At 49.9% G+C, this 20,564-nt stretch overlaps 2 protein-coding genes across 4 annotated transcripts; one reads left to right on the top strand and one right to left on the bottom strand.

Moving 5' to 3' along the window:
- Positions 1 to 3,267: 3,267 nt before the first annotated feature.
- On the bottom strand, positions 3,268 to 11,950 carry SH2B1 (SH2B adaptor protein 1). Of its 3 annotated transcripts, none has more exons than XM_036739080.1 (10): positions 11,574 to 11,950; positions 8,629 to 9,644; positions 8,181 to 8,282; positions 7,299 to 7,390; positions 7,040 to 7,146; positions 5,815 to 6,015; positions 5,251 to 5,462; positions 4,780 to 4,951; positions 4,145 to 4,244; positions 3,268 to 3,978 (listed from the first exon to the last, which is right to left on the bottom strand). In XM_036739080.1, exons 2-10 carry the CDS (start codon positions 9,553 to 9,555, stop codon positions 3,960 to 3,962), a joined length of 1,932 nt encoding a protein of 643 aa, XP_036594975.1. In that variant the 5' UTR covers positions 9,556 to 9,644; positions 11,574 to 11,950; the 3' UTR covers positions 3,268 to 3,959. The 3 variants fall into 3 exon arrangements, with proteins under 3 accessions (XP_036594975.1, XP_036594974.1, XP_036594973.1); XM_036739079.1 differs by lacking the exon at positions 11,574 to 11,950 and adding an exon at positions 11,381 to 11,567 and having other exon boundaries at positions 3,877 to 3,978; XM_036739078.1 differs by lacking the exon at positions 11,574 to 11,950 and having other exon boundaries at positions 3,877 to 3,978; positions 8,629 to 11,567.
- A 4,209-nt stretch (positions 11,951 to 16,159) lies between these two features.
- On the top strand, positions 16,160 to 20,507 carry TUFM (Tu translation elongation factor, mitochondrial). The gene is made up of 11 exons (XM_036739446.1): positions 16,160 to 16,358; positions 16,921 to 16,961; positions 17,148 to 17,313; positions 17,617 to 17,783; positions 18,055 to 18,159; positions 18,369 to 18,533; positions 18,874 to 19,006; positions 19,192 to 19,296; positions 19,409 to 19,560; positions 19,683 to 19,802; positions 20,082 to 20,507. The coding sequence occupies exons 1-11, from the start codon at positions 16,316 to 16,318 to the stop codon at positions 20,253 to 20,255; spliced, it is 1,371 nt and encodes a 456-aa protein (XP_036595341.1). The 5' UTR covers positions 16,160 to 16,315; the 3' UTR covers positions 20,256 to 20,507.
- The last annotated feature ends 57 nt before the right edge of the window (positions 20,508 to 20,564 follow it).

Genomic DNA, 20,564 nt, shown 5'->3' with positions numbered 1-20,564 from the left:
TGGAGACCATCTATTCCAACCCTCACATTTTATAGATGAGAAAACTGAATTCCAGAAAGATGTCCACAACCACACAATAAGTAGCACTAGTCAAAGTGGACTCAAACCCAGTTCTTCCAAATCCATCACTTTTTCCACTACACTACAGCTGCCTTATTTGGAGAAGACATGGGGGAGGGAGAAGGGACAAAGCTGAGGGGAACAGACCAGAGGTGGGGGGACGATGGAACAAGCAGCAAACTGAAGCTTAAGGAGAAGGGAGGTGGAGGCCCTGTCGTCAGGAGCCAGGCAGGACTGAAAGACTGGGTTCGAAGGCGCAAGAAGTTTCTGAGCCCTGGATTCAGTGTCAGCCTCCCAGGAGTGGCAGCTGCTCTGAGCCAGCCCCCACCCTTGCCCCAGGGTGGAGCGTCTGGTTACCACTAGGCAACTGCTGAAGAATGGGGGAGGTAGGAGGGGACCTTGGGGGTCAGGAGGAGAGAGTGTGAGTATTGGGGGCTGCTAAGGAGGGGTGGAGGAGAGGGAATGAAGAAGGCAATAGCGGAAGGAGCAAGGGAAAGAAGTGGTAGCACAAGAAGGGGATGAGGATTAATCAGTGAAGGGTTAGAGGTGGGAAGGTCGGAGAAAGGGAGCTGTGACCTTGGGCAAATCACTTCCCCTGTGCCTTCATTTTCCCATTTGTAGTATGAGGATGCCAGGCCAACTGATCATTCTTTTAAGGTCCATTTTGGCTCTAACAGTCTAAAGAAAGGTACAGGGTAATGGGAGCCCAAGGAAAGGGGACTCACTCACTGGGGAAACCAGGGTGCTTGGTGGGGTGGGGGTGGGGAGAGGTTTAGGAATGCTTCCTTCTTGAACCCTCCAGTACCCTACCACTCCTCTGCCTGGGCTGGAAGGGCAACCTCCAGGGTGAGGTGAGGACATAGCTCTCCTCCCCCTCCCCTTTTTCACAGCTTTGACTGTCTCTCCTCCACAGCTGAGTCCTTCCCTGACCTCTGGGGGGGAGGTAGAAGTGGGGGGGCAGGAGGTTGTAGTGTGGGGGCTACACAAAATGGGGCCGTTATGTGAGAGAATCACACCCACAAGGAATCAGGGGACTTTCAGACCCATCCCGTGATCCCACGTTATCTGGGTCGAAGAGAGAGGTGTGAGAGGGCAAATTCACCATAACCCAAGCTACTGCTCAGGCTAGGTTTTCCCCACCCTGGTTGAGTGACAGGGGCCACTGCCCGTCTTGAAGGAGCAAGAGTGACCAAACATGGAGAGGGGGGGAAAGAAGAAGGGAGGGAGAGAGGGAAGGAAGGAGAGAGAGGGAGGGAAGGAGAGGGAGAGAGGGGGGGTGAGGGAGAGAGAGAGAGTGAGAGAATTAAAAGGGGCCAAAGAGCATTATATGGAAGATAAAAGAGCACAGAATCATATTAAGGGACAAACCAAAGAGAGACTTTGAAATTTATTGAGTACTAGTCCAAAGCCCTAAGTCCCCTAATTTTACAGATAAGAAAACCAGAGGCTCAGGGAGGAAAAATACCTTATCCAATATTGCACTAGGGGAGATCAGAGGTGTCTCTCTAAAAGATGGAGAAGAAAAATGATTTAGAAAATGATTAAGATTCTTTTCTGAGGATGGCCAAACACTTTCTGATTTGATTGAGGAAGGCTGGTAGGAAAAAAGGGCTTCGTCATCAACTCCCCTTGTCACCCTGGCAAATAGCTTCTTTTTGCATCTATTTTCTCATCTATAAAATAAGGGGGTTGGACCAAAATTCTCAGGTACATTTCAGTTCTAACATCCCGGAGTCTGTGAGGAGGTGCTAAGGCCCAGAGTTTAAAGAAAAGGAACAATTATCCAAATATGAGAACCCAGGAGCAAGGCCTTTGGATCCTGTGTGTCCTCCATTCCCTGAGAGTCCCCTTTTTAGCCTTACAAAGGCAATTTTCTGAAGACCAAAGGGGCAAGCTGGGAATAGAATTTGTTTCTGGCCAGATTAGTTCTGAATCTGATCTTGCTAATCTCTGAGGCGGCGGAATTCTCATACTCCCCATTCATAATACCAAGATCCCCCAACTTTCCTTTTAAGGGCTGGTTCCACCCCTCAATTTCTCCCAACGGGATAATAAGGGATCCCCAGAGAAAAGACCAAGTGGGAAAAGGCAGCAGCCTTCAGCCAGCTCCCTGCCCAGGGCATACTGCAGACTCCAGCTGTCTCCTGTCCATCTCCTGTCAGAACCAGAGGCTCAGAATAACAAGGTCACAAGAGCCTAGGGCCTGCTGGAGGAGGGGAGCTGAGACAGAAGGAAAGGGAGTGGCAAAGACGAAGGAAAGGGAAGAATATAGGGCTGGAGCATCCCATTAGCCTGGAGTGACAGTAGTAGGGCAGGAACACAAGAAAAAGACAGAGGTGAAGGGTAGAACTGATAGAACAGAGGGAAGAGCTCAGGAATATATTTGGAGATGGTCTTGGGCAGCTAGCATATGTTGTGATGTAAGGAGCAGCAGTTCTGTGTTTGAATCGGAGCTCTGCTCCAATTACCTGTCTGACGGTGCAAACCACTTACCTTATGGGGACCCACTTACTCATCTTTAAAACCAGAGGGTTTGACTGGATGGCTCCTGCCAGTGCTTTTTTCTCTCTCTCAAATGTTTTTAAATCCTACAATCCTCTGAGCTCCTCCTGGGGGCCAGAGTAGCAAGGAGGCCCAGGAGCACCGTTTTTTGGAGAAATGCACCACTGAAGTTGGAAGCAGCCAAACTCAAGGAGATGCAGAATAGTCCTCAAAACACCATCTAAGTCTAACCCTCTCATTTACAGAGGAGTAAACTGAGGCCCAGATAAATTGAGTGACTTCCCCAAGGTACCACATTTAACTGAGTAGCAGAGCCAGGACACAGGTTTCCCAACTCCAGAACACATGTCTCCAAGCCACACCACAATGCCTCCTTTCTCAAGAGCCCAGAAACTCTGACCCCAAGTCTGGCCTTTCTAGCCCAGCTCAAAGGCTATAACCTTTGACCTCTCCCAGAACAACCGATTTAGGAAAAAAGAAGCCACTCTCATCCCCTGGCTCTACTTTACAGCTCTCCCAGTGGGGCTGGAATTCTGGGACTTAAGAGATGACTAGTCTGACATGGAAAGTGACAGGTACAAAGTCACCTCAGAAGTAAGTGATCCAGGACTCAAAAGCATATATATGCACCTCCTAAGCCAATCATGTCCCCGTCTCCAATTCCATTCTGTGATACAAACATTGGGCCAATGACCAGAAGAGAGCTGAGATAAACCTTTTTATTTATGTTTCTCCATTTCACTTAAAAAAAAAATCCTTAATGTAGCTGATACAGCCCCTCCCCAATACATCACAGAGAGCTGTGAGAGGTACTGGAGAAATGGCCCACAGGGGGCGAGGCTGAGCACAATTGGCCCACCCCCAAAAGGAGGTAACGGATCCAAGTCCCCTGCCCAGGGAAAGGGGCAGCTTGGAGTGTGTCATCTCAGAAGTTACTAATGGCTCTGTCCCTCTGTCCTGTACTACTCCCACCCTCTAGACAAACAGGGGCAAGGGAAGCATTTGTACCTCTCTGGGGAGGATCTGTCCTGGGTCCTGGCCGGGGCCAAGGAGAAAGGGGGAATTGGTTGTGTGGGGATATTCATCCTTATAGGAAGGAGTACTGGTTATTGATGGCTCTGGAGCGGACCCCTTCCTCCCCAGCATCCCCTGGCTGCAGCTGCAAGAAATGCACCAAAGGGGTCACTCCCACCTCCCCACCAGGCCCCTCTAGCCCTGAGGGCTCCCTGTTTAGGGCTGTGGCCTCCTCAAGCTCAGCCACAGGGCCCGGCTCTCCTGGGGTCCCTCCACTGCCTGCCTTCTCTTCCTCTGAAGCTTCTGTTGCTTCCACCATCTCCTCCTCTTCCCCAGGGTGTGCAGGGTCTGCCCTCAGATCAGGGTCAGGAGATCGGGATGGGTCATGGGAGATGTTCGGTTCTGGAAAGGGTAGGAGGGAAGGTAACTCAGGTAGAGCACATACGACTTAAATTTTCTTGGTACCCCCTCCCTTTGACCTCCATTATCCTCAGGACCCAAGTACCTTCTTCCCACACCTTCCAAGCCCCCTCATGGAGGATGGAACATGGGGAGGAAGCACACTTACACACAGTCACTCGCTCCGATGGGTATGAGGGTGGAAGAGGCGTCTGGGTAGCAGCGATCTCCCTCACACACCCCAGCTCGGCTCCCTGCCCGTTCCCTGCCTGAGGGGGAGTGAGGAGGGGGGACAGACAGGACAGCAGGGGTTGGAGGGTGGTTAGGAAGGGGAGAGATGAGGAGCAGAGGTTTGGATAAAGGTCACATGGGGTAAACACATGGGGGAGCAGACAAAGCATTGCCAAGAAGGGACAGAGGAAGATCAGGGTGCAGATGAGGAGGATAAGAGAGAGAGAGAGAAAGAGAGAGAGAGAATGGAAAAAGTAGGGAAGAATGGAAGCAGAGACAGACAATGGGCAGAGGCTTTTGATGGAAATGAAAATGTATCAATCCCATTCTCACCACCTCCCCACCTCCCCCCTGGGTTGATTATCACCTCCAAAGGGAAAGGAAGAGTGGCTAAGCACCTCTCTGCAGGGTACATTCACTTTCTTTTCCATTCCACATGTATAAATGCCTTCTCCATCCCTCCCTCCTTCCCTCTAAATGTGCTCCACAACTTGCATATGAGAACCTTATCCTCTCTGCTCACACCTCACTTCTCTGATGAGCAAGAATCTTCTTCCCTGCAGCCCCGCTTACCTTGTAGCCTCTGGGAGGCCACAACATAGCTGACGAGGGTAACATCACTGGAGCCCCCAGACTCCAGGGGAATGGGGTGGACCCGGAAATGCTCCAGCATGTCAAAGACCGTCTGGAACCAGAGGTGCTGCACCCGGCACTGACCATCCTCATTCAGGGACAGACGAAGGTGCTGGGGGCCGGGATGGGGAAGGTAAAGACTGCTTTCTTCTTGGGACCTGAGGGCTGCCGCCTTCTCCCTGTCATCTCTCCTAAACTATCCTTTCCCCTGGGATCGAAAATCTTTCCCCCAACAGTTCCCCATGTCCCTGGGAGCCTCCTGTGTCCTGAACTCCCCCTCCTTTTTTGAACTTTCTTTCCACGGGATACTTCCCTAAGCTAATCCTCTTCCCAGGACACTACAGCTTTCTCCCCTGAAGCTTCCCTTCCTGGAAGAAAGAAAGAAGCCCTTTCTTCTATGGGGCCACTCACCTTGGCCTTGCCCTGGAAGTTGAACGTGAGGACATATTCCCCCCTCCTCGTCTCGCTTTGACGTACCAGGAAGACACCATGGCTGCCAGCACCCCCTGCCAACACTAGCTGGGCAGCTTTGAGTCGGGAGAGGGTCCCATGGAACCAAGGGTACTCTGAAAGGGGATGGTCCCCATCACCTCCATCTGACTCCCCCTGGAACAGGAACGAACCTTCAGGGAGGAAAGAGTGGGGAAACCGGGGTGTCAGGGAAGCCTCCCCCATCCCTGAGGACAAGAGTCTTCTGTCTTGAAGCCCTTCCCCTGTGTATCTTCCCCTTTCCCCTAGTTTAAGTACCCACAATCCCTCAGATCTGAAAGACCTAAGAGAAGAAATTTAGGTAAAAAGAAAACTAGAATTAGTAGAAGTTAGAACGACCTATAAGGCAAAGACACACACACATACCCTTCTCTCTATCCACACGTATATATGGACACATACGTTAATACACACACACACACACACACACACACACACACACACAAATATACACATATACATACACACACATACACACCCTGGTACCTGTGGTATCGGGAGTGTCCGGAGGAGGGTAAGGGGCTGGTGAGGGGTAAGTTGTCCCCACTGGGGGCCCCTCTTCAATAGGGACTCTGGGGGGCAACTCTGGGGGCAGTAGTTCCATCGAATCAAAATGGGAGGCAGCAATGGAGGCAGAGCTGGGGGAGACAGAAGCTGAGGGACGATCCGAGAGGCCCCCATATGCTCCTAAAGGAAAAGCCAAGAGTGCAAAGAAGGTTTGAGATTCAGCACCTCTATAATCCAATCCGCTCCTCAACTAGGCAAAGGAGACACAAGGAGTTAATAGCTTTCTAACATGTGTCTGGGACTCAAATTTCCCCCTCAAATCTATCCTACAGGTACTGGAGAAATACTCTTAGGACACACCATTCATTACCAAACTGCTACTCGAAACCCTCTAACGGCTCATTTCCTGAAGGATAAAGACTGAATGTGGCTTAACACCGAATCTTTCAGCCTAACCCCAACCTACCTATCTCTCCAGTCTTTTCTCCTGTGCCCCAATGCAGATCCCCCATCCCCTTCTGATCACTTGTCCGTCAAACATCCATCCTGCTTCTCTACTGCTGCATCTCTGCTTACACTGTCCCTCTGCTTGTGCCCATCTGAATCCAGGCCCAGCTCCTCCAGAAAGCCTTCCTTGAATACTCCATCTACCAGTGGCCTTTTCCTCCTCTAGGATCCAACAGAACTAGTCCCCAGCACCACTCACAGTGCATTTGGCTGGTCCAACCTCATCCCACTCCTCGTTTCATCTTACAGTAAGTCTCCCCCTCTCTCTCCCCCTTCCTCTGTGATGGACCTTAAGAATAGGAGCTATACCTTCAAGTTCTTTCTGTGTCTCAAGTTCAAGGCATCTACTGGACACTAGATAAACATCTCCATCTTAGAAAGAGAAGAGACCTCAGAAGCCACAGAGCCTGACAATCTATTGACTGTTGATTAACTGACTAAGCTAAAGCAGCAGGTCCTCAAAAAATACCACCTGTATTAGGAGTCAGGAGATCTGGGTTCTAATCCCAACTCTGCCACTTACTAGCTATGTGACCTTGGACAAGCCACTCCTTCTCTCTGACCCTCAGTTTTCCCACCTGTAAAATGAGGAGGTTGGACTGTAAGATCTCTTCTAGCTCTAACATACTGTGATCGACATCGAGTTAAAACACAAAAGTCACCCCCCGGGTCTGGCTTCCCTTCCCTCCTGCCGCACCCTGAGACAGGTGTTCACTGCTTTCACTAGGTCCCAAGGGCAGCTCCTGGCTGGGCACACTCTCGGAGTGGTTGAGGCAGGGCAGGTCCAGGCTCTCTGTGTTCTCCCTGGTAGGGAAGCAAGTGCCAAAGATGGGCATCAGGTTGGGTATCAGGAACAGAAAATTTCAGGGAAAAGAAGAAAGTGAGAGAGGGTGAAGTGAGCAGCATGAAGCACCTTTTCTACCACCTCCCCTCCCTTGCTTCCTCAGGCCCCTCACCCTGGGCTCAGGCAATCTTGTAGATCAGACACCCAGGCCTTCATATTCAAGGCATCAGCTGTCTCTAGGATGTATTCCATAGAACCCTCCACCTATGGAGGCAAGGGTAAGGCACTTTAGACGGGGGATGGGGGAAAGAGGAGGCCAATAAGACATTAAGAGCTCCCCAGGTCTTTTTACCCAATCTCAATGAAAAGAAGAACACTCTCTCTAGCTATTTCCTCTCCCTCTCTTGCTTTTCCTCCCAAGTAATTTGATTTGTGTGTGTGTGCATGTATATGTGTTTGTTTGTATGTGTGTATATCTGTCTATACACACATACATACATGTATAAAACGAAGAGAGAGAGCAGCTAGGTGGTGCATTGTATAGCACATCAGCCCTGGAGGTGGGGGGACCTGAGTTCAAATTCTACCTCAGTCACTTGACACTTACTAGCTGTATAACCCTGGTCAAGTCAGCATTTTGGGGCAGCTGGGTGGCACAGTGAGTAGAGCACTGGTCCTGGAGTTAGAAGGACCTGAGTTCAAATCCAGCCTCAGACACTTGACACACTTACTAGCTGTGTGACCTTGGGCAAGTCACTTGACCCCAATTGCCTCGCCTTCCGAGAGAGAGAGAGAGAGAGAGAGAGAGAGAGAGAGAGAGAGACAGAGACAGAGAGAGACAGAGAGAGAGTAGCCTAAACTTCAAGGGCATGTCTTCATCTTGGGGAAGAGGTCCCTGGCTGTGGGGTCATGGCACCTTTCTCACAGCTTCTAGTCCTTGGCAAAACTGAGAGCCTGCCCATCCCCCACTCTGCACTCACTCTCCCTTCCCTCCAATACATAAGAATCATATCTTTTAAAGGAAGAATGAAAATGCTAAAGCCTCTGCTCTGACCTTCACCACAAAGGTGTTCTCCTTGTCGGGCATCTCCAGGGCCGTGGTTGTCCGGACATCTGTGATGGTAGAACACAGGATGTTGATCCGGGGCCGGGATGCCTGTGGTAGAAGAGGTGGTAGGAGTCCCAATATTCAGGCTCAAAAACAGTCCTCCACTTCCCGGGGGGAACCTGGCCTCCCCACTCTTCCCACTTCACCAAAGGGGTGTCAACACAAGCCCAGCGGCTCCCTGTTCTACCTTCTGAGTAATGTGGAGGTGGCAGAAAGACTGTTGATATCACCAACCTAGTCCTGCACACTCAACAAGTGTCAGGAGTTAGCAAGATGGGTCCAAGTTTCAAAAGAAAAAAAAAAGTAAAAGCCTGCAGGCTTGTAAACTTCTGAGGTTCTATCTGCAAGGCTTCTCCATTATTTATCCCCAGGCACACTTCCCCTTCTCTCTCACCTTAGGTGGGATATAGAACTCCAGCCGACTTCCTCCTCCTTCCCCCTCACTCCGAAGCAGCAGGCGACACTTCTGCCACCTTGGTGGTCCCCCACCCCCAGATGAGGTTCCAGTTCCTCCTCCCCCTCGACCTTCTCCTCCACCAACAGCTGCCTCCTCTGTTCCCATGAAGCTCAGCAGCCCCTCCCTTTGCACTGTCCCTGCCCCATCCTTTAAGGGTCCCCCTCCCCTACTTAGTCTCAGCCTCTCAAAGCGGTGTGTCCATCTTTCCCCAGGGGATGTCCCACCGCTAGTTGGCCCCACATTGGTGCTACCACCCCCACCGGAGGAGTTGGAGTTGCTGTTTCCACCCAGGACAGGTGGCCCAGAGGCAGAGGTCTCCAAGGGTCCCACTGGAGAGGGGGGATCACCAGCTCCCCGCCACTGCAAGATCCCTCGGACTGAGCCTCGTACTGATCGGCCCACAGAGCGGAGGGAGAAACGTTTCTTCAGTTTAGGCTTTGAGGAGGACGAAGAGATTGAAGAAGGGAGAGGGCCAGCCAGGTCTTCCGAGGATCGAGAAGGACCCAACACAGTCAGAGGTCCACTGTTCCTGCAGCTCTCCAGGGATGGGGTTTCCGTGCCAGGACTCAAGGGGATCGGACCAGATGATAAAAGGGAACCTGAGGCCCGGGCCACCTCTGCCTCAAAGTGCTGCAAGAAGAGCTCAGCAAAACGTCGGGAGAAGGCTGCCTCAGCCCCAGGCCCTGCATATTGGGGATGGGAAGCCAAGTAGAGGCGGAAGCGTCGGGCAAAGTCCAGGGCTGCCGCCCGAGCGTGGGATTCACAGAACTCCCGCCAACTTGGGGGAGGAGGTGGTGGTGGTGGCGGCGGCAGAGGGGGAGGAGAAGGGGAAGCCCCATCCTCAGGGGAAGGGGCACCATTCATGATGAGCCAGATGAAATGGAGAGTGGGGGACCCAGGGGAGGGAAGGAAGTGGGGGGGGAGGCCAGAAGACTCAGGGTCATCTGCAGCAACTGTGGAAGGGAAAAAGAGGCACATATATAGAAGTATTAGGATTAGTGTTTATAGAGAACAATTTCTAGACTTTTCCCCAGGTACCAGAAATTCCCCAGCTGTCCCACCCCCACTGAGAAGACATCCACTTTTCCACACTGCCTCCTGTTCACCTCGTTCCTGATTCAGAGAGATTCAAGAAAGTCCTTCAAAACACGTTAGCTTCCTTCCCGTGTTCCAGGTTCTCACACCTCTCAAGCACTGATAGGTTTTTCCAGAGAGCTAACCTCCACCTTTCCTGCTGTAATCTCAGCCCACATTCTTTGGCTTTGATCCCAGAAGAGTTAAAGGTAAGCTGGTCACCATCCTCTAAAATGAAACCCTTCAGAGATACAAAGCTTCCCTTCCAATTACCTCTCTCTCAGGAATAAGTCCATCCAACAGCTTACTCCAAGGGTCCCTAACAGGTCAGCAATAGGTAGATGACTGCCACCTTGCTTCTCTCTCTAAGATTCACTGGCATTTTAAGCACTGTGGTATGAGGGCACTGCCTTGAAGGCATCATTCCCACCCCCACCTCCCCTTCCATCCAAGGCTCAGTAGCTCCTCACCATAAAATGCTGAGTCTACCACCTTACTCCTCCTTAGTCACAAGAATAAAAGGAACTGTGAGAAGACTGGGATGAACCATTTTCTATTGTCACTAAGCATAGAAGAAAGCAAAAGGAGCTAAAGGTTAGACAAGCTGCAAAAATGAGCACACAGGCCCTTAGTCCCACAGCCCTGAACAACTGGACTCTGGGAAAAACAAGGCTCAGAACTGAGAGCCACCAATCCTGCGCTTCTTCAGACCAGGCTCACAGCCGCTATTTGCAGCATCGCTAGATGACCGGGCTAGAAAGCGTTCTCAGAAAAATTTCTGCTTGACAAACAACAGCATTCCCATAGTGCTTTATGACTTCAAAGCACCTTTAAACACACACCGTCTTCCGCCGGATCTTCACAGCAACCCTACTAGAGAAGTAACCCTCCTGCTCTTGCCCCCATTTTATGGGTAAGAAAACAGACTCAGAGGACAAATGATTGCCTGAAGGGACGCAAGAGGGGGCTGCAAGTTCCAGGCAGGGCCAGAACCTAGGTCCCCTGACTCCTATTCCAATTCCCTAAGTTGGGAAGTTCTGAGCGAGACTAGGCTCAACGTCAAAATGAAATTTCCACAGAGAGACATCAGAACCTGGAGTGGACAAAGGGAATAATTTCCGAAGGCCAGCCCTCCACGGACAGCAGCCTCCTTCCTGACGTGCCGCCCACCCCTATTCTGCGGGTCACATTCCCTGCATCCCCAATCCTTTCGGTCGCCTTTCACATGTACCCCGCCACCCGGACTCGGAGACAGAAACGCAAGAAACAGTCTCAAACGGCAACGAAGAGCCTGGGGAAGCGGGAGGTTTGGTGTATGCCGGGGGGGAGACACCCAAGCATGACATGCCTGCTCACCCCCACCCTAAGGCTCTTCTATTCCACACCAACAAGCAGGTGGACCCCTCACCCAACGGGGGTCCCCCCAAACGCCGCAGCTCCTTTAGCCCGGCTGCTCCTGCCCACTCGCCCCGACCCCCTGGCCCCTGCAGCGATGAGGCCGCGGGCAGCTCTGCTCCCTCGCCCAGCCCCAGCGCTCCTCCGGCGGGGGGCGGGGGGAGGGGGGTGCTCTGCAGAACGCCCGGCTTTCCCTTCGCCCGTGGGCGGCCTCCTTCACCTCCGCCCATTGCGGCCCGCTCCGCCGGCCTCCCGGGGGACGCTGCCCTGGGGGCACTGCCCCAGCCCCGGGCCTCCGAGCCCGGCCCCGCTCCAGGACCTTCGGCCTTCCCACCAGTCCCAGACCCGGGAAAGGGGGGAGGGTCCGAGTGGGGAGAGGAGAATGAGGAGGGGGGTTCCGGTTCCGGTCCCACCTGCATCTCGGTCCCCGCGGTTTGCTCCGGCGGCAGCAGCGGCGGCTCCCACTCCCCCCCCCACCCCCAACAACCAGTGACCAGCGACCAGCCAGCTACTGCGCAGGCGCTGGGACCCCCTTTCCCATCAAGGAAAAAAAAAAGACCATAGATAAGCCAGCGGGGAGAGAAAGGCACGTTCTCTCCGCCTTCCTCCTCCTAGGCGTGGAGATTATAGAGATCGTTCTCCCAGGGTGTAGAAATAGGGGCTCTTAAATGTAGAGGAGAAGGCGCTGTGAACACTTTAGCGTGTCCACAAGTCGCCCCTCAGGGTAAGACATCCCACGGAGATGGGTTAGTCTATAGGACCTCCCCTGCCATCTTCCGTAAGAAGAACGGAGGAGGTTGGCCGGCCTACCATAGAGATGATGCCTCGAGATAGAGTATCCCAAACAGATTCAAGTCTAAACTACCACTAGGGGAGCGTGAAACCATAGAGAGAGCAGTGCAAGGGTGGGCCAGGGGTCACAGAAGGGTCAGGAGGCCTCCTAGAGCGCCGGGTCCTCCAGTTCTGTGAAGAAAAGGACAGCACCCCCTGGGGGAGACATGTGGGAGGGCTGAGGTGACCTTGAGAAAGAACTCCCACCTCCCAACTGGGGAGTCTGGAACCCGAGTTTAGGTTCGGTCGTTTTGAGTCGTCGGATTCTTCGTGACCCCTTTTTGGGCTTTTCTTGGCAAAGATAATGGAGTGGTTTGCCATGTCCTTTCCCAGCTCTTTTTACAGAGGAGGAAACGGAGGCCAACAGAGTTAAGTGACTTGCCTAGGGTAACACAGCTAATACTTGTCTGAGGTCAGATTTTAACTTAGGACTCTCCTGACTCCAGGCCAAGCACTCTATCACCTGTGCCATCTACCTGCCCCTGAGTTTAAGACTTTGGCCTTTTTCTGGGGAAGAGACCTTTTAAAGCAGCCAGAGAGAGGTTCTCCCTCAGCTCTCCAGGAAAAGTTTTTCAACTAGGCAGGGGCTGACATCAGACCAAGGGGAGTGCCGTGGTCTTGATGAGAACATCCAAAGAGACCTCCACTCTTGATGCTCCACTGAAAAAAACCTACCCTGGCCTCCTTCCATGTCTCTAGTTTATCAGATAGTATCATGTACTGAGAAAGGGTGGTGGAGAACCTGAATTCTGGACCTAGAGACATCCTGAGCCTCAGTTTCCTCTTCTGTTAAATGAGGACATTGAATTAGATGACCTGTATGGTCCCTTCTGCTGCTACATAATGATTTATGAGCCTGCTAGTTGTTGGGGGTGGGGGTGGGGAGGGGCAGATCTCCCATCATCCTGATCTACATTTTTCCACTGAACGCAGGTGGCTCTGTAGGAGAAAGTGAGGCTGGTGACTTTGCACAGCCCTGCCCAATTCACTTGCAAGTCATGACATCACCTTCCTGAGGTCGTGGTCCTCTTCAAAAAGGAAGAACAAACAACAACAGCTGTCACAGGGATTTCAGGGATAGCCAAAGTTCTGGTACTTGGACTTGAAGAACAATGAAGTCAAGAAACCAGCAGAATCAAGTCACTTTAACAGAAGATTCATGGGGGTGGTGTTTTGTTTCTAGGATTCTATAACTACTTCTGTGTTAGGAGCTTGTATTTATCATTAACATGGACAACATGATGTAGTGAAGAATACAGAGTCAGGGGAGACTGGAATTTGAGTCCAGGGTCTAACACTTACTAGCTTTGTGATCATAGACAAGTCCCTTGACCTCTGTGAAGCTTAGTTTATCTGTAAACCGGACATTACACTTGTACTAAATACCTCATGGGCTTGTCATAAGCACGACATTCATATACCATAATTCCCCAACAAATGGACATTACCCCCTTAGTTTCAGAATACTATGAAAAGTGCTGCTGTATGATTGTATACATGGGTCCTTTCCCTCTTTAATTTCTTTAGGATATAGCCCCATTAGTCGTATCGCAAGGTAAAAGGTATGCACAATTTAGAGACTTTTGGGACATAGTTCTACGTTGTTTTCCACAAAGCCTGGACCAATTCAAAACTCCACTAATAATGCATTAGCATGCCTGTTTTCCTTCAGCTCCTCCAACATTTGTCATCTTTGCCAATCTGATAGAGGTAGAATCTTAATGCTGCTTTAATTTGCATTTCTCTATTAATGATTTGGAACATTTTATCATATGGTCATTGATAGCTTGTATGTCTTCCTTTGAAAACAGCTTGTTCACGTCCTTTGTTTGTCTATTGTGAATGGCTCATTCTTATAAATTTGAACCCATTCCTTATATATCTTGAAAATGAGACCTTTATCAGAAAAAGTTGTTGCAAAGATTTTTTTTCCTGAATTACTTTTTTCCTTTCTAATTTTAATCACAATTAATTTTGTTTGTGCAAAAGCTTTTACATTTTATGTAATCAAAATTGTCCAATTTATCTTCTATCATCCTTTCTTCCTTGTTTGGTTATAAGTTCTACCCAGAGGCAGACTTTCCCAACTTATTTTTATAGACATCTAGAAAGATGGTTCCTCTGACAAAAATATCTATTCCCTGATTCTCAGTACCCAGTCATCTCTAAGGACCAATAAGAGAAAATCACTATGTTCTTTCAACAAGAGACTATGGCACCTGTATAGCTCCATGTGTGGTATGCCCTTCTAACAAAGATCTTATCTAGTTGATTGGGAAACTCATCGTATTATCAGGGTTCTCCTGCTCACTCCTGTTACAAATAGGATAAGACACACAGAAGGGATACAGAATATTTTGAGAATTCTGAGAAAAGAGCTCTTCTGACTGAGAGTTTTGACAGAAGATCCACTAAGTAGAAGGAATTTGAGCTGGGCCTTGAAGCAGCACATGGCTCCAATAAATAAAGAGAATAGATAAAGACATTCCAGATGGAGCAGTGACCAAGTTGGCTGGAGCTTAACGGTAGAAGGCAACAGTGAGAGCAGAAAGGCATGGTAGGAGTCGGATGATAGAGGGTCTTGGATTCTAGGTCAAAGAATTTGGATTTTATCCTGTAATAATGATAATGGCTCACATTTTTCACAGAACTTTAAGGTTCTTCAAAACAATTTCCTTCTTACAACTTTATGAATTAATATGAGCACTATTTTCCCTGTTTGCAAATGAAGAAGCAGGCTAAGAAAAATGAAATTACCTATCAGGGTTACACATTTAATAAGTATCAGAAAGGGTATCAATACAGGTCTTCAGACTCCAAGACCAGTCATTATCCTTTACACCACAATGCTTGCTACACATCTTGGAGAACTACTGAGGGTTTCTGATTAGGAGAGTGCCATGATCAGAGCTGTGTTTTACAAAAGAATCTATTTGCAAGGTGGACCAGAAAAAGATGATGCTGGGGCAAGAAAAACCAGCATAGAAGGTTGTGCAGTAACTAGGGCTAGCGGCCTTTTTAGTGTGCCATTTTAGAAGTTGTGGGTAGCCAGTGATCTCTCATTAACACAAAAAGGTCAAGCGCATTAAGTAAATTTTATTTGTTACTGATTTAGGAGTATTTTCTTTTCAAAAGGGGAACTCAAAGGAAGCTCCTTAATAGAGGCATTTCTGGCAGAAACCAGAATGGCTCTCCAGGGAAGTTATGGGAGAGACCCCATCCCTCATGCTTTGGAGAAATAAGCCATTCAACTTGGGAGCTCCCTGGGAAGGTTCTGTGCTGAACAATATACCTAGGTAGTCTTAGACTCCCACCATGGTAAAACCGCGCCCGCTCCCCCTCCCCCGTCCCCGCCATTTTCCTGCTATGCAGCTCTACATGGAAACACTACCTTCTTCCCAGCTCCTGGTTTCCCTCTATTTTTTGCTTTAGGCTCTATACGCAAATCAGCACTGCCATTGCTTTCGGAAAGGGTGTGTTAGTTGACTGCCCCATACCTCCACTCATCATCCCTATTAATTTCCAGACTAAAACATCCTTTCCTAGGGAATAATATCCTTTATATATTGTCTGCCCTTGTTAGGCTGTGAGCTCTGTGAAGACGGGGACTATCTCTCTTTTGTATGTCCAGGACTTAGCACACTGTCCCTAACACGGTAGAGCTAGGGATAGGGACTAGATCTATGATTTCATTGATGCAGGGCTCTCCCCGCAGAGGAAACTCTACCAACGCAAGCGGGCACCTTCTCCCGCAAGAGCACTCAAATGCTTTTCTTCATTCATTCATGACTTCACTCATTCACCGGGAGTTGGTAGGGTAAGTATTTGGATGAAAAGGGCTCCGGTGCCAGATCACTTCACGTAAATCGGAAAATCCGGGGCTCGCCTCCGACCATCTCCTAAAAAGTCCCCCAGAACGAGCACTTTACAATCCCTACCCTCAGACGACCACAAATCCCAGGAGGCACAGACATACGGGAGGTGGAGGGGGGGGGCGGGCCTTCGCTGTTGTTCCTGGCGGTGCATTGTGGGAGCTGGCAGCCTGTCTACGCCCCCAGCCTTCGAACCAAGTATTCTTCCGGGTATCCCCGCCTCACAGGAAGTCCGCCACCGCGGTCCTAGAGGGAACCTCTCAATAGTCTCCCTTTCCTTTCCTTTCGTCACTTCCGTCCGACGGAAGTACCTTCCAGTTCCCCTTGCCCTTACCGCCTCACACGCCGTCCCGTTCGCGGTCCCTTTCCCCTCTGGCGTTCTTTTCCTTCTAGCGCTTCCATTGTCCCCTCCCCATCCCTCCCTTCTCCGCCCGCCCCCGCTCCTCGTCGTGATGGCCGCAACCGTTATGTTCCGCGCACGGCCCGGGCCCAGCGGTAGGAGGGCGGGAAGGAGAGAAGCTGCTGGTCCCCTTGACCCCGGGGCGGAGCAGAAGCGACGGGGAGGGCTGGGAGGGACGACTTAGGAAGAGGGGAAGGAGGAGTGTGGAGGGGATTCAGGCATCCAGAGGAGTGATGTAGAGAAGAAGGCGAGGCTGGATCCCCAAGAAGGGGCTGCAGAGGGGAGGGGCCTGTTGGATGATGAAAGGAGGCGGGGCAGGGTGGGAGGTGGGGGGGACTGGAAAAAGAAGAAAAGATGGGGGCAAGTTGGGGACAGAAGGATAGAGGAGGGGACGAAAAGAAAGGGGTTCTGGGACAGAAACGTAGAAGGGATGAAGGGGCAGCGTCAGTGAAATCATAGATCTAGTCCCCATCCCTAGCTCTACCATGTTAGGGACAGTGTGCTAAGCCCTGGAAATACAGAAGAGAGACAGTCTCTGTCTTTACAGAGCTTTTTCCCTAAGAAAGGATGTTTTAGTCGGGAAATGAAGGGATAGGGAGAGCAGGGAAAGTGAGAACTATAGGCCTTTTCTCCTCTGATGCATTCTTTTCTTCTCAGTTTTTCAGAGCTGCCAGCTGCTGCACAAGTTTTTGAAAAGGGTAAGAACACGTCCCTGATCCCAAACCTGATCAAGGCCAAAGACAAAAAGGGAAAAATTATGTGAATGGAGCTACCCTTATCTGTTTCCTAATACTTAGCTCATTTCTTTTCCCACTTAACACATACAGGGGCTGTGGAATTTTTTTCCCCTGCTGTCAGCATTGAGCAGTTTCCTTTCTGTGCAGGCTCAACTTTCTAACCCAGGACAGAAGCCCTCCCTGCCCCTCATTTTACGGGGTCTGGCCGTCGAGGCCAAGAAGACCTATGTGAGAGACAAACCTCATGTTAATGTGGGCACTATTGGCCACGTGGATCATGGCAAGACCACGCTGACAGCAGCAATCACCAAGAGTAAGGACAGAGGGGTGTTTGTGTGGGGGTGGATAGTGTTTTGGGTATCAGGGGTGAAAAAATATATATAAATAGGTGGGAATTTTTAAAGTGGCACCGATAGAGGATGTCCTGTGTCTGGCGGGGGAGGAGGCAGGACAAAGATAGAAACTCAAAGGATCCTTGTTTCCCAGATGTCATTTGCCTTACTTTGGGTATGGGCTTTAGACCCTGTTAGGCTAAGGGTATGGTCAGAAGAAGAGGACAGAGTACTACCCAGAATGTATATACTTTTTCAACTGTTTCTTCCTTTCTGGTTCCAAGTTCTGGCAGAGGGTGGTGGGGCCAAGTTTAAGAAGTACGAGGAGATTGACAACGCACCAGAGGAACGAGCCCGAGGTATCACCATCAACGCAGCCCACGTGGAATATAGTACAGCCACTCGACATTATGCTCACACTGACTGTCCTGGGCATGCTGACTATGTCAAGGTGAGAGGGACGTACCTGGGCAACCCTAGGCACTGAGGTGGCTGAGGGAACTTGGAGCTCTGGGGAAGATACAAAAGTGTCGTGGTTGTAATGTGGGGTGCTGGTAAGAAGAAAGGAGAAAACAGGTTAGAGGGTTGCGGGGGAAGATTTGAGGGCCAGAAAAAGGGTAATGATGGAGTACCGACCACATCACATCCCTTTGAGAAGGTAAAGGCAGAAAAATCTGAAAGCCAAAGAGAAGTTGTATGTTCAACTAGTATTCTTTCTCCAGAACATGATCACTGGCACAGCCCCATTGGATGGCTGCATTCTGGTGGTAGCAGCCAATGATGGTCCCATGCCTCAGACAAGGGAGCACCTACTACTTGCCAAACAGGTATCAGTCTCTTCAGGTGGAGCCTTGTCAGAAACCTGAATCTGCAATGGGGAAGGATGGTGTGGGTAGAGGGAGGCAGTCTTTAAAAAGGGGCTCTGAGGTGGGGCATGGATTCATTGGGGTCAGGATTATTCCTACATGGCATTTTAAATGTTCTTTTCTAAACTTGGGTGTAAACCTTATTAACAGAAGCAATTTTCTTCCACCAGATTGGTGTGGAACACATGGTAGTGTTTGTGAACAAGGCAGATGCTGTCCAGGACAATGAGATGGTAGAGCTAGTAGAGCTAGAAATACGGGAGCTGCTCACTGAGTTTGGTTATGATGGGGAGAAGACTCCTGTCATTGTTGGTTCTGCCCTGTGTGCCCTTGAGGTAAGAGGGAGTAAAAGGCCACTGGTTGGGGGATAATTCTCCCTGGGGCTCTTTATTCATCCTGATTGTCTGTGGGAATACCTTTGAAAGGGCTGTCACAGAGAACAACTTTCCTACTTGGTCAGATTGCTCCCAGTGACAGTATATAACCCTGGACTGGATTGACCATAGGTCTGACTCACTATTTAAGATCTTATAAAGAGAAAAACTTATGGCTAGAAGGCTGAATAGGAGCTTCAGGCCATGTACCAACTTCCCTGCTGGTGCTGCCCTGTACTCTTGTCCTCTTAGAGGAAAAAGCAGGCTTTTCCCTGACCCTGTGCCTCTCCTTTAACTACAGCAGCGGCAGCCAGAGTTAGGGGTGAATGCTGTAATGAAACTGCTTGATGCTGTGGACACTCATATTCCTGTGCCTACTCGGGATCTAGAGAAGCCCTTCCTGCTGCCTGTGGAGTCTGTTTATTCCATCCCTGGTGAGATTACTGCTTTATATTTTTCCCCTTCTTTTCCACCTGCCTTAACAAAGTGGTTTTTTTTTCCCTGGTTTAGAATCATCCATCCTTCCTTTTCATTTTTAATTTCACCCAACTCCAATGAACCTTTCCCTCCTCCCCCTCCCACCCCCCCCCCCCCCCCACTTTAAATCGTTCTCTTCTAGGCCGTGGCACAGTGGTCACAGGGACTCTGGAGAGAGGAACTGTGAAGAAAGGCGATGAATGTGAATTCCTGGGCCACAGCAAGAATATTCGCTCTGTGGTCACAGGTAAAGTTCCCATTCCACTGTTAAACCCTTATTCCTATTTCTTGTTCTTGCTTACTCCCTGAGGCCTTGTCCCTCTCCCTGTTCTTGCCTCGAAGTTGCTCTCCTATTGCAGGAATTGAAATGTTTCACCAGAGTCTGGAACGAGCTGAGGCTGGAGATAACCTTGGTGCATTAATTCGGGGACTGAAAAGGGAGGATGTTCGACGGGGCATGGTGATGGTTAAACCAGGCTCCATTCAGCCTCATCAGAAGGTTGAGGCTCAGGTAAGCTATAGTTGTCCCAGGAGTCCCTGGGCTGTATACTTCCTTAGTCCTGGTCCAGTTCTCTTTTTAGGAAGACACGTGACAGGAGGCAAAGGCTTCTAATTGTTTGCTTCATTTCCCAGGTTTACATTCTCAGCAAGGAAGAAGGTGGCCGCCACAAGCCATTTGTGTCACACTTCATGCCTGTCATGTTCTCTCTCACGTGGGACATGGCCTGCCGAGTCCTTCTGCCCCCAGAGAAGGTGAGTTAGTAGTTTAGGGGACTGGTGAACTTCATTTTTGTATTTGTATGCCTAGCACTTAGCACAGCCTGGCGCATGATTGGCACGTTAAATGCTTTATACAACCTCTTGTTCAAAAAACCAGTAGCCTAGGGGGATTATTAATGCTTAGATGAGGTTATATGTGGGTGGAGGTGATTTCTTCTCTCTGGATTCCACCCTTCCCTCCTTCCTCCCTCATACACACCTTGGTTAATTGAGGGCAGTGATTCATTATCTAACCCCCATTTTTTTCTCTAGGAGATGGCCATGCCTGGGGAAGATCTGAAATTAAACTTAATCTTAAGACAACCCATGATCTTGGAGAAAGGTCAGCGTTTTACCTTGAGGGATGGTGGCAAAACCATTGGTACTGGCCTGGTCACCAATCTATCAGCTCTGACTGAAGAAGACAAGAACATTAAGTGGAGCTGAGCTCAATTGTGGCCTTCTTCTCAGCGTTGGTACCTCATTGGCCTGAGTCAAGAAACTCAAGTTTAGGAAGTGAAAAAATAGTCCTTAGGCTTTTCCTTCCATCTGCAGTGAGGGTGTCTCCTGGAACTGAGGGGCTTGTAAGTTGTATGGGAAAATAAAGTGTTGTGTGAATGGTGGAACACAACATGTGTAGTAACTTGCTGTTGTACAGATTAAAAAGATTGGGTACTAGAATGGTACCTTCAGATGGATGATTCACGATGAGGGTGTTTTCTTTCTGGGATTTTACAGTAACCTCTAGTGTTGATG

The sequence above is a fragment of the Trichosurus vulpecula genome, chromosome 9, assembly GCF_011100635.1.
Source record: "Trichosurus vulpecula isolate mTriVul1 chromosome 9, mTriVul1.pri, whole genome shotgun sequence".
NCBI classification, from domain to species: Eukaryota; Metazoa; Chordata; class Mammalia; order Diprotodontia; family Phalangeridae; genus Trichosurus; species Trichosurus vulpecula.
This window is presented reverse-complemented; position numbering and strand designations above follow the sequence as displayed.